The 19237-nt window shown below is 38.5% G+C and overlaps 1 protein-coding gene across 5 annotated transcripts in view; it reads right to left on the reverse strand.

Moving 5' to 3' along the window:
• Positions 1–14935, reverse strand: part of LOC149147116 (ribonuclease MRP protein subunit POP4-like) — a 97687-nt gene extending 82752 nt beyond the window's left edge. For 2 of the 5 annotated variants that reach the window (XM_089440736.1, XM_089440739.1), the window contains exons 1-3: positions 14392–14934; positions 716–792; positions 314–615 (exon numbers count right to left, since the gene is read on the reverse strand). In XM_089440736.1, coding sequence (XP_089296862.1) covers positions 314–615; positions 716–792; positions 14392–14560 — 548 coding nt within the window. In that variant the 5' untranslated portion in view covers positions 14561–14934. Of the gene's footprint in view, positions 1–313; positions 616–715; positions 793–14391 lie in introns of all 5 variants that reach the window. The other 3 variants (XM_089440735.1, XM_089440737.1, XM_089440738.1) reach the window with 3 other exon arrangements.
• Positions 14936–19237: the final 4302 nt, after the last annotated feature.

Below are 19237 nucleotides of genomic sequence, written 5' to 3' on the forward strand. Positions count from 1 at the left end.
CCTATGTCTCCAGTGTAAAAAGAGTATCTTTCAAGTTTATCGTCCAATAAAGAATACACATCTTAGAACACCCTTGATTTTTTCAAAAGAGACTTTTCTGCTTAATTGATGCCAACTATACTCTATAGTAAACCATTTACGTGCTTCTAACAGAGAATACTGACTACAGAAAAATTAGGAAAGTTACAAATGACACAGACCTGCGTTCTGTTACACTAACGAAATATAAATAAGTTATTGTGAGATGGGCGATCATAAAATGATAGAACATAAGCAGGAAGAGAGGTCTCTCGATTAAGAAAATAACAATCACCTTTGATACTTCCTGGGAAAGTCAAAAGATCCACATTGACGATGCTGTCGCATAGACATATGTTTCTGTGAACGCTTTCCACGACTGCGTAGAGCCCTAAGACGTGCCTTTGCAGAAGCATTGCCTTGGATAACATGATTTTCAAGATGAACAAATTTATCCTGTAAATTGGTGTCTGATGTACCCCTCATATAATTACTAGCATCATCACCACTTCTAAAAATATCATGTAAAATGCCTTTGATGGTATCACCTCCTACTCTTTCCTCGTGACTCTGGACCAAATTTTGAATCAATACTTTCTGTGATAGTAATATAATAAATTAAAAATATTAACAGAACTAACTACCATCTGAGCTAATAAAAATGAATGTAAGTATCAAAATTGAAATAGAACCATACCTGTGAATTGGAGCAAAGCAAATTTTCATGTATAGGCTGCAATAATTGGTTGTATATAGGATCATTTGCTTCAGAATCTAGAAATAATAGCATAAAATTAGACATAGCAAAGAGATTATTTGTTTTAAAGCCTAATTATTGATTGCACAAAATAAGCCACTATATGCCATATATTATCTTGCATAGTGTTGATGTTTGTAGCTTGGCCAGGTACTTCTGCACAGATCTAAGTGTCTAGGCATGCAGAAGTTGCATAATACACCCTTAACCTTAGCAGTTACTTTACAGATTAAAGTAATTTCTTTAATAAGATAAAGTGGGTTAATCTAATGAAATACAAAGGTTTTGCATTAGTTAATTAGATGAATCTCAACCATCGATCTCAACCAATGTGAGATCTAATCTCAACCATCAATCGGATTCAGTTATAACTCAAAGCTTATAAAAGAAAGGCTAGGCCAAGGGAGAAAACATACAAGACATCTTGAGCACAAGGCACACTGGGAGTGAGATCTTAGGTGGAGAAGGACCTCCATTCAAGTGTGTTGAGTCTGAGGAAGGTGCAAAGAGCAGCAAGGGAGATCCAGATCAACAAAGACAGATTGAAGGACATGTCTAGGGCTTGCTCAGTTGGATCAGATCCAGGTTCATTATTGTGTATGTAATTTCCTCAGTGGGCCATTTTCCCAGTAAGAGAGCCCGAGTAGGTTCTGAATTATTAATGAAGAACTGTTTGATTGGACAGGATATTTGTGTGTGCTTATGTGATTGAGATCGGTTATTTAATTTGCTTCCGTTGAATGTTTAAGTTAGAACTCTAGACATGTTTATATTCAGTAGATCTAATATGCTAGAAAATAATAAACCAGATGATAGGGTTAGGAAATTTAGCACATAGAAATACAAAATATGTTCCTGTACAAGCAAGCTATGCCTAGACCTCAATAACCCATCCCTGCATTTCATCTGCTGACATGTAGTCTGCATCTTGGGGTAGTTGATACATGTGTGGTCAACAATCCCAAGAGTACAAATTTCACATTAACATACACAGATGTTAATTGGGCAGGTAGCATTGATGATAGAAAAAGCACTAGTGGGAGTGCATTTTTCTTAGGAGATTGCCTTGTATCTTGGTCAAGCAAAAATCAATCATCAATTTCTCTTTCTACAGCTGGCATTGAATACATAGCAGCAGCAAACTGTTGTACCCACATTCCCTAAATGAAACAAACTTTACAGGACATCAAAGTGGAATATGATTAGCCCATTGTTATTTTATGTGACAAGACTAGTGCAGTCAATATGTCAAAATATCCTGTCATGCACTCGAAAACGAAGCATATTCCAATCAAGTGTCATTTCCTCATAGAACAAGTCGTCAAGCAAAATGTCAAAGATGGAATATATTGGCACCAAAGAACATATTGTTGACATCTTTACCAAACCTCTGCCCAGAGAAACTTTTGAATATCTTAGGCAGAAGTTGGGAGTGATCTCTCCTTTATCTCAGTAAAGGAAGTGCTTGCAGAGGATTTGAACGAGTGATATTGCAAGTTTGCTAAATACTGAAGAGAAAGAGAAAAGTGTTTAACAAGTTATGTTTAGAGAGGAAAATTGTGGAGGCCAAGAACCTGAGTGAGGGGGTCAAGATTTGGAGAAAGAGGGGTCGAGATTTGGAGAAAGAGGGGCTGAAAATTTGAGCATGCCAAAACCGTGAGAGGGGAGTACCAAGTTCCAACTGAGGAGAGGTCGAGACTTGGAGGCCAAATTTACTAGTCAAACTGAGAATTCCAGGGTGCATCCATACAATCAGAAGGAGGTTGAAACTTGCAGGTACAGGCCAAGAATTTACCAGGTCCGAGTTGTCCTCTAGAGATTGATTTTTCTCTAGGCCAATAAACCAGCAGATCATTTGTTAAACACACATGGACAGCAAAGAATAGGAAAGATAAATCAGTGAGTACATTTTTTATTAACATCAGATATACATTTATAGTACAAATATGTGACTCTTGGGTTTCAGATCCCAAGGTCTCTTGGACTGCTTTGTCCATTCGACTTCCACACTAACCCACTTAGGATTAGGTGTCCAACATTCCCCCCCTTAATCCGAAGGGTTATGTATGAGTCCAAGAAGAGAGCTGTAATACAACATGTGCAAAAAATGCATGGCAGCACTAGGCTAAATGTGCTCTATGAAATGTTGGTATAAAGGGCAGTGGTTTAAGGATGACCACCAACACTGGAACGCTTAGTGCAGTTCCCGGAACTCTTCCAAAACTGGCAAGAAACTGAAGTTTTCTGCTAGAGGAAGTGATCCTATTGTTTTAAAGAGGGAAACCTTCAACCATAAAAGGGAGGTCTCACCCCACATAAAAGGTAAAACTTCAACCTGAAAAGGGAAGTCTCAACCTGTGATGGTTTAAGGATGACCAACAACTCTGGAATGCTTAATGCAATTCCTGGAACTCTTCCAAAACTGGCAAGAAGCTGGAGTCTTCTGCTAGAGGAAGTGTTCTTAATCTGTGATGGTTTAAGGATGACCAACAACTCTGTAATTCCTGGAACTCTTCCAAAACTGGCAAGAAGCTGGAGTCTTCTGCTAGAGGAAGTGTCCCAAATTGCCAACTGAAGGCATGTTCAGGCATCTTTGTCTCTGGCTACAACTCTGAAACTGGTGTGGCAGGTTGTGGCTCAGGCTCGCTTGATGTGACTTTGAAGCTTGTAGATGACCATCATTTCCCCCCCTGTCAGATACAAGGTGAGATGATGGAGAAAACTCAACTGCAAGACTGTTCAATACTCTGGAACAAGTTCTAACATGTGTTTGGAATATCTTCTTGGCTGTTGATGCCCATTGCCAAGAAGCGATCCATCCAAGATGAATCTTTGTTCTTGCAGGACGTTTGTTTCTGAAGCATCTGTGTGAAGAATGACTGGTTTTATGACAGTGCTTACATGGTTGAAGATCAAAACAGTGATCTTTCAAATGGCCAACTCGGTCACAGTGTTGGCATTTCACGATTTGTTGTTGTTGTTGCTGTGGAAGAGGGGCAGAATCTGAAACAGCTGGAGGTGAACTGTCATGAAGAGCAGGTGAACTGTCATGAATGAATCCAGCACTCTGAAACTGAATGGGCTTGGCATAGTCTGGAATATGAAAGGACAAGTCCTTGTCATATCCAAGACCAGTTTTGTGCTTGTTGTGGACAAGTTGTTCCCAAGGTCTGATAATGTGCTTGGAAATAGCAGACTGAGTTTCTGCATCTGCATGTACCACTGCTGCTTTATGGGGTACTAAATCTGAATGAACTATGACATTATTGTTTTGCTGTTTATGGGAATCTGTTTCAATCTTCTGAACAGAAACAGGTTCAGAATGATGACTCCGCTGCTGTAATTCTTCCTGCTGTAGCTTTGTCTCAAGCTGCAAAAACTCAATATCTTCTTGTACATTATGCAAACAGGTTCTAATGTCAACAAGAGAAGCTTTGCTTATTCTTACTGTACCATGATCAGAGGAATGTATCAGAGTTTTTAAGAACTCCAATATTTCACCAATTTGAGTCATTTCTTGATATCTTTACTAAACAGAAAAAATATATCTGGATGCAAAAGTTCAGCAAATCTCTCTCTGAAAATTAGCCCAAGCAGAACAAAAGCTTCTTCCTTCCCTTCAAATTTACAAAATCAATAGGTTTTCTCTGTCAACAGCAAAACTCTTCGCATGGCAGCCAAAGTTTAACCCATCCGCTCTCAGTTCAAAAAATGCAGAACAAGCCCTAAATAAATCTTCGTTTAAGCGTTTTCTGCGCAAATCTGATCTCAGAACTTTTTTTTTTTTTTTTTTTTAAATTAAAACCTCAAATCTTTTGTTTTTACGGACAAGAACTCCAAAACATCCGTAATATAGGAATATTATGACGATTATTCTCTATAATTCTTTACCGGAATCCGAATATTGAGGTAAGACTTGCGATAGGAATTCCCGATTGCCTTCCTTCAGCTTCTCCTTCTTCCTCCTCTGCCGCTGCTATCTTTTATCACCTAAATAGCCAAAACTCTGTATAACCAATGAAAGAATTAAGAAATCCTAATCAAGACCAGTCTGCATAGAACAATATTTCCTTAGTGCCAGGCCAATCAATAATGCAGGAGTCCAGAAATTCCGATGCTCCTTTCACGGAACCCGGCTGTATTTTAAGAGACCAGAAATTCGAATGCTCCTTTCACGGAATCCGGCTCCTATGCAGGTTAGACAATCTTTTGTAGTTTGAAATGGAGTAGGTTTCTAACTCAGCCATCACTTGCGAAGCATGGTAGTATTTCGTTGATCCCCAGGCGTATCAGAAGGCTAACGCAGGGGAAGTCTAGACCATGGCCGCAGTCCTCAGACAACTCCAGGTAATCAATGCTCAATTCTGCGCTTCTCGATCATCGTTTGCTGCCTTTTCTTCTGCAGAAAATGCCACACAATCCAATGACAAAGAGCTCAAGATGTACACAGTGACGCCCCCCATCACAAGTTGGCCTCAAAAACTCAATCCAAATCGAATGCTTCGCCTCTTAATCCGCGTCCAAAATGTCCAGTTAGCCCTAGACATTTTCACCTACGCAGCCCACTATCATTTGGGTTATAAGCACACTTATGAAACATACTATAAAATGATCGAAAAGCTCGCATTGTCCAGAGAGTTTGAAGGCCTTGAGAATGTCCTGCAGCAATTAAAGAAGGACGATGTGAAATGCAGTGAGAGTATGTTCATCGTCGTGATCAGAAGCTATGGCTTCGCCAATAAACCCAAGGAAGCCATGAAAACCTACTTCAGAATGCATGAATTTCGATGTAATTCGTCTGTGAAATCCTTCAACACTCTTCTCAATGCCATGGTTCAAACCAAGCGCTTTAACCTGGTGCAGTCGCTGTATCTCAGCTGTAGAAAAATCGGTGTGGTGCCCAATGTCTTTACCTGTAATATTGTCCTCAAAGCCCTTTGTCAAATGGGCGATTTAGAGGCTGCATACAAATTGTTTGATGAAATGCCTAAACAAGGATGCGGTCCTAATGTTGTCTCTTACAGCACGATTATGAGATGCCTTTGCAACCGTGGGGATATGCACGGCGGATATTGAGCATGTTCTTCCCGGCGGTATCGGTACTTATACTATAAGCCACATTTCGGGTTACAACCAGATGAACGGTAAGTCTGAGATTCCTGTGGTCCACGTAAACGTTGCAGAAACAAAACCAGAAGGTGTCAGTTCTGCTATGTCAGAACATCAAACGTTTATGGACAGTCGCCTTCTGGCAGACAGAGCGCAGATAAAATTTCAAGAGTCAGGACGTTTCTCTGCGCATCAATGAAATAGGAGCAGACATGCACCAAAGGTGTTATAATTTCAGTTTGAAAATAACCAGGAACTGCAAGGTGGCTCTCTAGCTTCTCGTTGAGAGGATGGTGGATGCGTTGCGTTTGTAGACAGAAATGGCAGAATGGAGATAGTGTTATTATGAGGTCTGCTTATGCAACGTTTTGAATATGGAGTGGCTGGCAGTGCAACGTGTGCCTCAGATTTGGGCGCATTGATTTCCCAAGATTTCTGTACGCATAATTGAAGGAAACGTTTTATGCAAATTACTCAACACAGATATGAAAAGTATATTTGAACTAATGAACCAGCACTCACGCCATACTACAGACTTCAATCTCAATAAGCAATATAAATTTATCCTAACAAATAATCACAAACCCGCAAGCTTCATTAAGACATAGAAGCGTTGGTTTACACAGGCCACAAAAACAAGTGGCTCACAATGGAGCAGGGCAGGAGATCGCCCGCTCTGATACCATGTTAAACACACATGGACAGCAAAGAATAGGAAAGATAAATCAGTGAGTACATTTTTTATTAACATCAGATATACATTTATAGTACAAATATGTGACTCTTGGGTTTCAGATCCCAAGGTCTCTTGGACTGCTTTGTCCATTCGACTTCCACACTAACCCACTTAGGATTAGGTGTCCAACATCATTTCTAGGTTCAAACAATTGTTGTAATTTCTATGTTTTTCTCTGTAGATCTAGACCCTAAATTTTCCAAATAAATCAATGTGAAGGAAGCTGAGATTGGGCAGATTTATGTGTTGTTTATAACTGAATTTTCAAAGTAAAATAACAGTGTGTTTATTTTCAACAGTTCCAAAAATTAGTTTACTGGTTAAATAAATGTCTAGGTATAGAATAATGGTTGTGTGAAATAGACTAGACCTAGTATTTAACATGGTATCAGAGCGACCTTAAGCTCTATAAAGAGGGAAATCAGTAGCACAAAGGTTTACAGCAGCAGATTTTGATTTTTCAGGGACAGGGTTTTGTAGTTGAGGGTTTGATATAGGACAATGTCTTCTACCAAGTTGAGGTATGAAGGCTGACTAGAAGGGGCATTGAATTTAAGTCCATGGAAGGAGAAAATATTGTTGATTGTCATGGAGAACAATCTATGGGATTTTGCAGAAACTAAAGTTACACCTCTTACAAATGCTACAGCATTGGCTGCCCATGATTTGAAGAATGTGAAAGTTAGGTGTGTCATCATGGATGTGGTGAAGGATCATGTGATCCCTCACCTATCAGGAAAGAAGAGTGCCAATGAGATGTGGACCACTCTGATGAATTTATACCAGAGTGATAACCAAAACCAGAAAATGGTGTTAAGGGAAAAGTTAAGGAACACCAAGATGACTAGATCAGACACAGTGGCATCATATCTCACTAGGATTCAGCAAGTTCAAGATGAGCTTGGAGTTGTTGAGGTAGCCATGTCGGATGAGGATCCTGTAAGGATAGTCTTGAGCGGGTTCAAGGAACAATGGGTTGCCTTTGTGACAGGTGTTCTAGCATGAGAGAAACTTCCTGATTCGGCCAAACTGTGGGATGACTTCACTCAAAGGGAAATCTAGGAGTCATTGTCTGGCAAACAATGTAAAAGTGGGGATGAGGAGCCTGGAGAACCCTGCACTTGCCAATTAGGCAAGGAAGGGCAAGACGAAGGCCAAACAGAACCTAGGTGGAGGAGCTACTTCACAAGCTCACAAGAAGAGGGACATGAGCAAAGTGAAATGCTTTGCATGTCAAAAGTTTGGCCACTTTGCAGATCAATGTCCGAACAAGAAGGGCAAGGGAAAGGCACCTGTGGCAGCATATACATAGATGGATGTGTTGGCCGCCAAGTTTGAGAAAAAGTTCTCAATGGTGTCTTGCTTTTCTTGCACTGTTACAAAAGGGATGTGGTTCGTGGATGGTGGAGCATTCCACCACATGACGAGATCTTGAGATTTCTTCACTAGTATGGCAAAGAAGCATAAAAACCTACACGTGGAGCTTGATGACAATGCCAATTATGCAGTAGAGACAGTGGGACCCATACAATTTTAGTTGGATTTTGGAATTCCAATGGAGGCGAATGAGGTATTGTATATGTTGAACACACAAAAATAATAGACCAATTTAGATAAATCGTGTGATGCATATTATTCACAAGATATACATATTAATACACTATATTTTCACCCATGGTTTCATTTTCCAAGAGGTCTCTTAGCCTTCTCGTGACTCTTGGCCTTCACTTCAGGCTTTTCACCTTCCACTCAAGTGAATGTGCAAAATTTACATACCCCAAGAATTATGTTTCCAACATTCCCCCCTTTAATCCGAAGGGGTGTATGTGAGTCCAAGAAAAGAGCTGAAATACACAAGTGGATAACAGCCAATGGCTAGATGGCCTCTCTAAAATGGTGGTTTAAGGAAGACCACAAACCAAATTAAGTAGCAGAAGCCAAAGTCTTCTACCGGTGGAGGTTTAAGGCTAATCACCAACTCTAGAACTTGGCTCAAAGCAGTTCCTGGAACAATTTTGAATCTGGCTAGAAGCTAAAGTCTTTTGCAAAGTGGAAGTGCTCCCTGATGATGGTTTAAAGATGACCACAAACTGATGAGTTGGTCAGTATAAGACGAAGTATTCTACGATGGTGGTTGATAGCTAGCTACCAACCAAATCATGCTCATGGAACATGAGTCTATCTCTAGCTACAACTATGACTCTAGCTCTAGGCTTTAGTTGCAGGCTCTAGTTCAGGCTGTGGCTCAAGCTCGCTTGATATAATTTCGAATATAGTAGTTGACTATCAATTCCCCCCTTGTCAAATATAAGGTGAGAAGATGAAGATATATCCACTACAAGACGTGTCAATGATCGAGAATGAACTATGAGGTATAACTGATATATCTTCTTGGTTGTTGAAGACCATTGCCAAGAAGCGATCCATTCAAGGTGAATCTTTGCTCTTGCAGGGGTCTTGTGTCTGGAATATTTGTCTAAATAATGAGTATGTTTTCCACAATGCTCACAAGGGTGAAGATCAAAACACTAATCTTTCACATGGTTGATCCAATCACAATGTTGGCATCTAAGAATCTAAAGTGGTTGTGGAAAAGGAGCAAGAGAAGATGAGTTGTCCTGAAGAAATCCAACACTCTAAAACTAGATTGGTTTGGAGTAGTCCGGAATGTGAAAGGTCACACCCTTTCATATCTAAGACAAATTTTGTGCTTGTTGTTAATGACTTCTTCCCAAGGTCTAATGATGGGCTTGGGAAGTGCAAGCAAAACCTTTGTATCTTCCTGTGAATTTGCTCCTGAAGTGGCATCACTGATCTGATCAAGTGCTAGCTGCTGATGGGAATCAACTTCAAACAAAGAATTGTTCTAAACAAGAACCAGTTTAGAATGTCTATTCCTTTGTTGTAGTTCATCATGTTGGAGCTAAAGATTTAAGCTGCAGAAACTCAATCTTGTCTTGTGCATTTTGTAAACACGTCTGAATATCAGTGAGAGTTGCCTTGCTATTTGATTGTGTTATGAACAATAAAGAGTGTTAGACTGTTCAACAACTCTAATAATCCATCAAGTTTGGCCATTTTCTCAAGCTGGCAAATAAAGGGTATTAGCTTCAACCGAAAATGCACCACTACATCAAATGAGTGATGTCCAAGTCTTTATATCACTCTTGAAGTTTATATATTCAAGAAATATAACACGGAGTCTTCATCACTTTCACTTTTTTCTTCTTCTAGTGTAACAAAGAGATAACTCTATGCAGCTTGCCTACCATGGCCACCTTCTTTTCGGGATTGGATATTTTCCTGCTTGATGATATGACTCGATCTACTTGATGATATGAAAGATGCAATGCTCTTGTTCTCCAAATAACAAATGAAAATAGAGTGCATTTATGATAAGATAGCATTTACGATATGCTATTGAATATCACGGAAACCATAAATGAAGCCATAATTAACAATTGCATGTCACGCTTTCAAGGCATGCTTGGCTCTAATGCGCTTCAATAAATTTGTATAGATCATAAACCAGATAGAAGGATTGCTCACCATGATAAGTGCCAACATAACACCTCTCCAGAATCCCAAAAGTTCAGATTCATCATAAAGCTTTTGCACCACATGAACTATTCCATAATAGTGAACTTCTATCAACCGTGGCACACTTATATCATTTTCAGCAATTAGTGGAAGCTCACTAATGGGATCTAAAGGTTCACCATCCTTTGTTGTCTTATGTGTCTTTGTATGAGTATGCATACATGTAACGACAACCCATACTAGATTTATCAACCTTACATTTAAACACCCAAATAATATTGCAACAAGAAGAGAAGAAAGCATTCCAACTGACCCATCTCCTGCACCCTTTTTCTTATAATTGAGTGCAATGTTCTCTACTTTGCCTCTAAATATTTGACAAAAAATAATAACATACACTCTGAGATGTTGCAATGCCCACTAAAGAAGGCATAAGCCCACCATATTTGAAATATGGGAGAGCTCCGGAGGGTTCAATATACGCTAAGTTGCATACAAAATGCAACAAGTGTGCTTCTTAACGCTAGACGAGAAAACCCTCGCCCGATACTTGAAGGAGAAGCCTTGTTGCAACGTATGAACAAGTATGGTCTCTTGCCCAACACCCAAAACAAGATCGATTGCATCCACACACAGGGGACAATGGAAAATTTGAAGGAAAATGCTCTTATTCCTTCAATGATGTTGTATTTCACTCCAGCTCTAGTGAGGAAGCGCACAGGCTATCCAGAGGCTCCATGGGAAAACATTTTCACGACCATAAAACTTCCTTGGTGAATCCCTTAGTAACAGCTACAGTGCAGTTAGGGAAAGCCCTAGCTATCGCAATACGAGACTCTGAGGATTTTCATTTTGGTATATTTCAATTTCACAAAGAGCGATGGTTTGGGGATTCATAGGAAAAGACTTACGAGCAAGAGTTAATACCAATGCCACAGAGAGATAGATACTAGCATCAAACGAGGAGTGTAGAAAAAGTAATGCTCATGCCAAGGGAAGTGATACATGGGAGAGAGTAAGTAACGCCAAATGCTCTGATACTCATTAACTAGAATTCTTCAGACTTAGAAATCCCTAGCACAGGGCAGAAAAGGAGTTAAAAAATACCTTTCGTAGAGATGACAGAGAGCGAATAGAGCAACAAAAAGAGATGGCAAAACTAGTAAAGTTATAAGCATAGAAAGGAGTTACACTGAGCAAGGGAAGAAGCGCCTAAACTTGGCTCTGATACCACTGTTGAACACACCGAAAAATAAGAGACCAATTTAGATAAATCATGTGATGCATATTATTCACAAGATATACATATTAATACACAATTTTTGACCCTTGGTTTCATATTCCAAGAGGTCTCTTGGACTTCTTATGGCTCTTGGCCTTCGTTTGGGGCTTTTCGCCTTTCACTCAAGTGAATGTGCCAAATTTACATAACCCCAAGGATTATGTTCCCAATGGTATGCACCAAGGCTTGAGAAAATTCACTCTCAGTATCGACTATGGAAGACAAGGGTTTTGAGGTTGACTTTACAGGTGGACAGGTACTTGTCAAGTTGAGGGGATCTGAACTTAGCTCAAGGAGAGTGAATGGAGGTAGTGAGGGTAACATGTACTTGTTGATAGCACAACTAGTATGAGCCCTAATACAACCTATGTGAGTTGTGGCACAAGAGGATTGGTCACTTACACTATACAGCTTTACCATTGTTACAAGAGATGGTCACTGGTCTTCTGGAGTTCAGTGTAGAGCAAAATGGAGAGCGCAAGGGATGTGCACTTGGCAAGTATGCCAAGGATGCTTTTCTAAGCAAAGAGAGCATGTCCAAGGGTGTGTTAGATGTGAGAGAGCGCAAGAGATGTGCACTTGGCAAGTATGTCAAGGATGCTTTTCTAAGCAAAGAGAGCATGTCCAAGGGTGTGTTAGATGTGATACATTCAGATGTGTGTGGTCCCATGTCAGTGGAGTTTGTGACTAGCTATTGTTATTATGTTATATTCATAGATAATTCTCCAGAAGGACTTGATTTAAATTCCTAAAGACCAAGGATGAGGTCTTCCGTCAATTTCAAGAGTTTAAGGCTCTTGTGGAAAACCAGACGAGGAGGAAGATCAAGATCCTGAGGTCGAATAATGGGAGCGAATTTACCCCCAACGACTTCAAGAATTTCTACAAGGAAGCAGGGATTAAGGAGGAGCTGAGAGTGCCATATAATCTGCAATAGGATGGAGTGGCAGAGAGGAAAAACAGGGCGATCATTGGGGCAACCAAGGCTATGATCCATGATAAGGATCTGCCTATGTCACAATGTAAGGTGTGGACGAATATAGTTGAGGAAGCAGCTATCAACAACTACAAGCCTCAACCAAGATGCTACAAAAGAGGAAGGTGTTTCAAACTTTCAGATAACAGAAGTCATGATGACTTTGTGGAATTGGATGATTTAGAGATCTCAAATTTTGAGCAGGAGTTTGAGAAGGTTGCGACAAAATTAGAGGACTGTAGTTCACCTCTCCCTTCTTTACTATGTGTTGTATCTGCTTTAAGCAATGAAACCCAAAAGAGGGGCAGTGATCAGTGTTTGGAAGGTCATGCAAAACTTAATGCCTTAGATGATCACGAGAATAAGGACAGCTTATGCTGTTTGCCCCAATGAAAGCCTGATCATGAATCATAGCTTCTACTCGAGAGTGTGACAATTACACAAGTCAACTCAACCTTATACTCGATTTAGAGACCAATTTGGCACTGAACCGACCAAGCCAATACATGACTCAACCACTTTGGAAAGAGGGACAATGATCAGTGTTTCGAAGGTCATAACCGCAAAACTTAATGCCTTAGATGATCATGAGAATAAGGACAGCTTACGCTGTTTGCCCCAATGAAAGCCTGATCATGAATCATAGCTTCTACTCGAGAGTGTGACAATTACACAAGTCAACTCAACCTTATACTCGATTTAGAGACCAATTTGGCACTGAACCGACCAAGTCAATGCATGACTCAACCACTTTGGTACCAAGCCAATCCCACTTGGCCAAGTTAGTCTAGGACCCCACTGCAATGCATTGTTTAGGATAAAGTTAATTTTTCTTAAATACCTAAACCCTAATTCCTACCACCCTAAACCCTACAAAGCTATGAAGGCCAAAAACTTGGAGTAGGCCAGTAACTCGTAGCATGATTTTTGGGCTCTAAAGGCCATTTCGAGCTTCGCTGATTATGTATTTTTTTATTATACATTGCACTCAGTACCATTTTGATATGTTCACCTTTATATTATTTATAGATGAGCAGATTCTGCATAGTTTGTCTCTAATAGTTTGAAATCATGGTCTGGAGATTGGAATATTTAAAATAGTTTTTTCATTTAATTTTTAAAAAAATTATGTAGTTTTTATCAAACCAAGTCATTAAATTTAAATCAGTCCAAGTTGACCCTTGGCCGATTCCAAGGCCAAGTCTGAGTACATTGGGTTTGATATGTACACTGGAAACTGCAGGAATGGAGTTCGAAAAGGGTGCGGAAGGCTGCATTAAACAAAAGCAGGAAGACGTCTCACAAGTCAACCTCAGAACCAACGATCAACAGAAGTGGGAGCATGCTAATGGAGTAACGGGTCACACAGTAGCCAAAGTCGGGCCAAAGGACATCGCCAGCGGAATCCTGGACGGCATCTGGGGAGAAAAGGCCGTCGGGAAAGGTCGAATTCGTTGAGACTGCTCCTTCGTGGATGTCTAATCTAGTATTTCTTTTGGTATTGGATATTTTGATGGATATTCTGATTCAGAATTTATTCCGTATAAAACTGAATTCGGGAATAAGTTGAACCTGTAGCAAAAAGTCCAGCGATAAATTTGAGCAGAATCTGATCCAATTTTCAGGAATAGCAGATTTCAACTGTGATCCAAGTTCTACAGATGGTGGAACGTTGCCCAGGGTTTTTACCCCATGACGCTCAAAAAACCCATCAGGATTTCAAATCAATCTAAACTATGACTACTGGACCGCTACTTGGATTCGACGAGGGAAGTTTGCTACAGGTTTAGTTCGCTCCCCGGATTTGGATTCATATATGGTAAGGTAGTTATTAACCGTGGGTGGTTGTGATTTTTCCTGTATCTCCTTCTTAATGCCCTGTATGTAAATATTGTTTACATCTAATAGCAAAACGGATGCATTTTATTTCAAAAAATTGAAAATAAAGAAGAAACGGTCATACAGATTCACACCTTGCGACTTTGAATGCCGGGTGAAAACCCGAGATGCTGCTGATCGAGCGGGCAATGCAGCTGGTGACTTATCTGAACCTTCAGAGGATAGTCTTTGCTCGAGAGCCTTAACGCGACTCATTTTCGTCTCTGATATGCTATCATCCCCACACTCTGTTTTCGACGCCATCACTCACTCCTTTATAAACCCTAAACCCTCAGCTGTATGGATTGTTTCAGGAAACATGTACCCTCAATTATTATGCCAAAGGCATGTTTAAGGGAAAAGTTCTGCTGAGAACTTGGTCGTTCAAAACCGCTAGTTATAATTTACCACTATCCGCTAGCTGTCTTAGAGAGGTAACTTGAAATCCGATATCTTACAGTAGAATCTGTCGATGGACACCGAAAAAACTCTTGATTTCAAGTGAATTGAACGCAGAATTTCTGAGGTTTAGGTTCGCACCGAGATCGATCTAATTCAGCGTTCCTTTCATGCAAAGATTCATTCAATTACAAACAATCGAAGCTCAAATAAACATTCAGGGCTCCTTGGTTGCTAGATACAAGTAGTGAACTGTGTTAAACATCGTGCACGTTCCCTCCGACTGCCCTGTCCGAGAATGGAAAGAGCTAACCCGCCATCTTAATGTCCAGACATATACACGTCGGTTAACGCGATAAGACGGTTTCGGCATTAACTAATATTTTGACTTTCGAGCTAAGCGGCGTGTATATCCCTGGGCATTAAATACCATAGAGATGGCTGGTTAGCTCTTTCCGTCTCAGAATAAGGTCAGGACTTCCAACTCGAGGATGGTGAGGCCTCCCTGTCATCTTTTTAATTCACGTGAACATGACAACATTCTAGTTTTGTTAGTCTTAATTGACGGGAATATATGTTCGTGCTTCAGTTAGCATGGGTTAGGAATGCTAGATATTTTACATTTGGAAAGTGTTTGATAATTTAATTTATATGAGGTTGCGTAGAATTTAAAATATATATATATTATAGTGAAATGGTAATTTGTTGGAGTAAATTAAGTGAGGTTTAAAATCAAGTTAGTGGTTGTCACTATAATGTCATGAGTATATCTCAAAAATGTATGACTTATGACTTATTAGAGTATACATCATTGGATAAAGTGTCGAAGCACTGGAGGCTATCGCAGGTCTTTCACCGTATCTACACCTATCTGCAAATCTTAAAAATTGTAAGCTTTGTCCATGTAAAAAGAAAAGCTGACATGTTCGCTGATTGTTTGGCGAATGAAGAAGTGACTAATAAGGAAAGGGAAGCTCGGCAAGTTTGGGAGTTGTTACCCCCAGGTAAATTGTTAGAGCACTGTCTCTGTCAGGCTGCCAAAGATACGGAGCAATGGATTGACAGGATGGATCGAAGAGGATCAGGAGACAGGCGGGAGGATAGGGAAACCTAAATTGTTTGCCTGTTGTTTGGCAGAAGTCCGAAGATTGTGTTGGCATTAGTATTCCATTGGATTTGAGTGGAAGGTTGAGATCAGCGGAGGATGACCAAGGATGCAGTGGCGTGAGGACCGATTCTGGAAGTGCTGCAGGTTTAATCGACCATCGATCACTGTATGGATCGATGGCGACTCATTGATTAACAAAATATTGTTATCTATGAGTGTCTGTGTGTTAAATGGAGTATGGCAGAGAAACTGGGGTTTAAGCGCAAATCCAGCGATCAGCAGAAGATCAACGGCGCAGGGAGGAAGGAACGAGAACCATCCGATGGGATAGATCGACGGTCTTCACTTGGCGGAAGAGCACGCAAATTAATTCGCGCGGAAATGGTTTCTTGAACCACAAGTGGTATTTCGGGTGGGGTCTAAGTGGTAACCGGTTTTTCGAGAATGGCCTCCGATTCCACTCTTCAAGCGACACGTAGCAGCGAGGAGGAGAGAGGAAACCACTTTTCGGGCGGTTAATCCTTGTGCTACTTGTCCACCCGAAATCAACGTGGACCGTTGGATCCACGAAGGGTAGATCAACAGTGGAGGTTCGGTCGTGCAAGTGGTTGTTCGGCGATCGGAGGAAGGAGGTGGAGTTGGAATTGCGATTCGCCGATATGCGATTTAGCGATTCGACTTTAGCCGTTGGATCATTGAATGAGATGGACGGCAATTTTTTATGGTCGTGGATGTATTATTTTTGAAGTCAAACCTTATGGGTTGTGGGTCGGGTTTTGTGTATTTCCTATGTAATCCTTATTTTTCGATAGAGTGAATGGTTCCGAGTTTTAGAGGTTTAAAGCCAATAACGCTTCTGATAGGTTATGTGGACCATTTTTTGGTAAACGAAAGGACTTTGGTTTACCCTGTAACATATGTAATGTACTTGTTCGGTTAATAGAAAGCTCCATTCTTACTTGACCAAAAAAAAAAAAAAAAAGTGGAGACTCTACTAGAGTAGAGGAGCTTTCTCCTTGAGCCTTATCACAATGGGCTTTTGAAACTTAAGTGAAGGGGATAGCATCCCATTGTGCCAACCACATCCCACGATAAGATAGGTCATGTTAGTTATTTATAATTATATACTATATTTGATTTATTAATTTATTATTAATTAATTAATTAATAATAATTTGTCCCATTTTCCTATCCAGTAAAAAATAGCCATTTTTTAGCCCTTTTCCCTATAGTATAGTCGTTGGAAGGTCCTGACTCCCTATTTAACTTGCTGCTATGATCTGCTTTTTCATCTTGTCGTGATAATGAACCACACTAGTTGGTTCGAAACGGCCTAAATCTACCAAAGTGATTTCTTCCGAAAATGTTTTCAAATAATTAATTTTAATATTTTTAAAATCTTGTTAATATTTTAATATAATGAAAATACTAACTACCAATACGTCTGGAAAACCAACCACATCATCATAAATTAGATTATTAATATATTAATTTATTAATATGAAATATTTTTAATATTAAACCATATTTTTAATATTAATTTTAATATTTTTTAAATCTTATTATATTTTAATATAATGAAAACACTAACTACCAATGCGGCTGGAAAACCAACAGCATTATAAATTACATTATTAATATATTAATTTATAAATATGTTCGGATCTAAGACTTTTGTGATCCATAATGAAAATAAATGTTTTTCGAATTAATTACATTTTAGGATTTTTCTATTCATCTTCAAAACAATATAATTTATAAATATATTATATTACTTAGTATTTTATTTAATATTATTAATTTCTGAAATGCATTGAATGATTTATTTACTCACTAAATTTTCATTTTATCCATTAAATATCACATGAGCAAACCAACTTACTGTATAATGTTTAATATTTACCTTTTAAATATCTAATTGACATACACACAAGCCCGACAATATAATATTTAATATTTACCTTTCTAAATATCTAATTGACAACAAGCCCGACAGGCATACTAAATTTTCATTTTATCCATTGAATATCACATTATTTTAACTTAATAAATAAATTAAAAAAAAAAAAGAGCAAACCAACTTTCTATATAATATTTCATATTTACCTTTCTAAATATCTAATTGACAATCGAAGCTACACACAAGCCCGACCGGCATGCATATGCAAGAATAAAACCAATGCCTTACATAAAGACACTGTCTGATTCTGAAATTTCACAATGTATTTCAACGAACTTTTTTAACTTAAAAATAAAATATAAATATAAATATAAATAATTATGAAAATCTATATTTACAAAATTAAAAAATTATAATAAAATTTTATTTTAACATATTAATTTATTTAATTTAATAGTTTAAATATTTATTAAAATTATATATTATATTTATGATATTTTTATTATAAAAATAAATAAAATTTAAATAACGATATAAATTTTTAGTCTCAAAATAAAACATTCCTAACAAAATTTTAGTTAAAAGTATTAATATATTAATTTATTGATTTTGAGATATATTTTTTTGGTAAAAATCACATTGCAGAAATTTTGTTGATGCATTTTGAATGGTTCATCGTCACAACAAGATGAAGAATTAGATCTAAGTACCAGATTAAATAGAGAAAATGTATTTAGCTTTATTATTTATAATAAAATTATAATAAATATTGATGATGACAATGGTTAACGTCCACTCAGACCAAACTTTGGTCTATCCGACCTAAAGAAACAAATTATCTAGTTTGATTTAAGATTTTATTCCTATGCTCAAAAAGCTTGGAGAAGCCTCCCAAGCTCACTGTAATTTTGACAACGTAAAAGGCTAGGACGGTCAGTATTGCAACAAAGATTTTGAAACTAAGATCTAATGTGGTTATACGCGGGGCACTCTAAGAGGAAGTGATTTTCATCCTCGATGTTCGTATTCTCACAGAGATGGCAGAACCTTTCCATCCATGGTGTTTTAGGAACTACCCAATGACCCCTTTCACTATGGAGCTCATGAGAGTTCGTTATAATCTTGGCTATATTAATTTTCTTCTTTGAGCTAGTTAAAACAGAGAGATGCTTTTGATCTGCTAGGGTGGGGTTGATGACCTCCTTATAATATCTTAATTTTCTTTTAGCTGCTAAATCTTTCTCACGCCACATTTTTTCTTTGAACTTAGAAGTAACTAGCATTTGCACCACATGTTGCAAAGGAAACACCATAAGGCAATGACATAAGAAACAATAGCATAGAAGAAAGAAGTCAAAATTTTATGCAGTTTTGTTTCTTTATTGGTGTTTCTTTTTTATCATATGTTATGTTTCAGGGAGATTCCAACCGAGATATCTTCAAAGTGAAGGATTTATGAAAATTCCCTTCATTAAGATTCTGGAACCTTTATAAGTAAATGATTTAAATTAAACATTTCATAAAAAAGTAATCT

The sequence above is a fragment of the Pinus tabuliformis genome, chromosome 9 (assembly GCF_031772625.1).
Source record: "Pinus tabuliformis cultivar Carrire ecotype Pingquan chromosome 9, CPIR1, whole genome shotgun sequence".
In the NCBI taxonomy this organism is placed as follows: Eukaryota; Viridiplantae; Streptophyta; class Pinopsida; order Pinales; family Pinaceae; genus Pinus; species Pinus tabuliformis.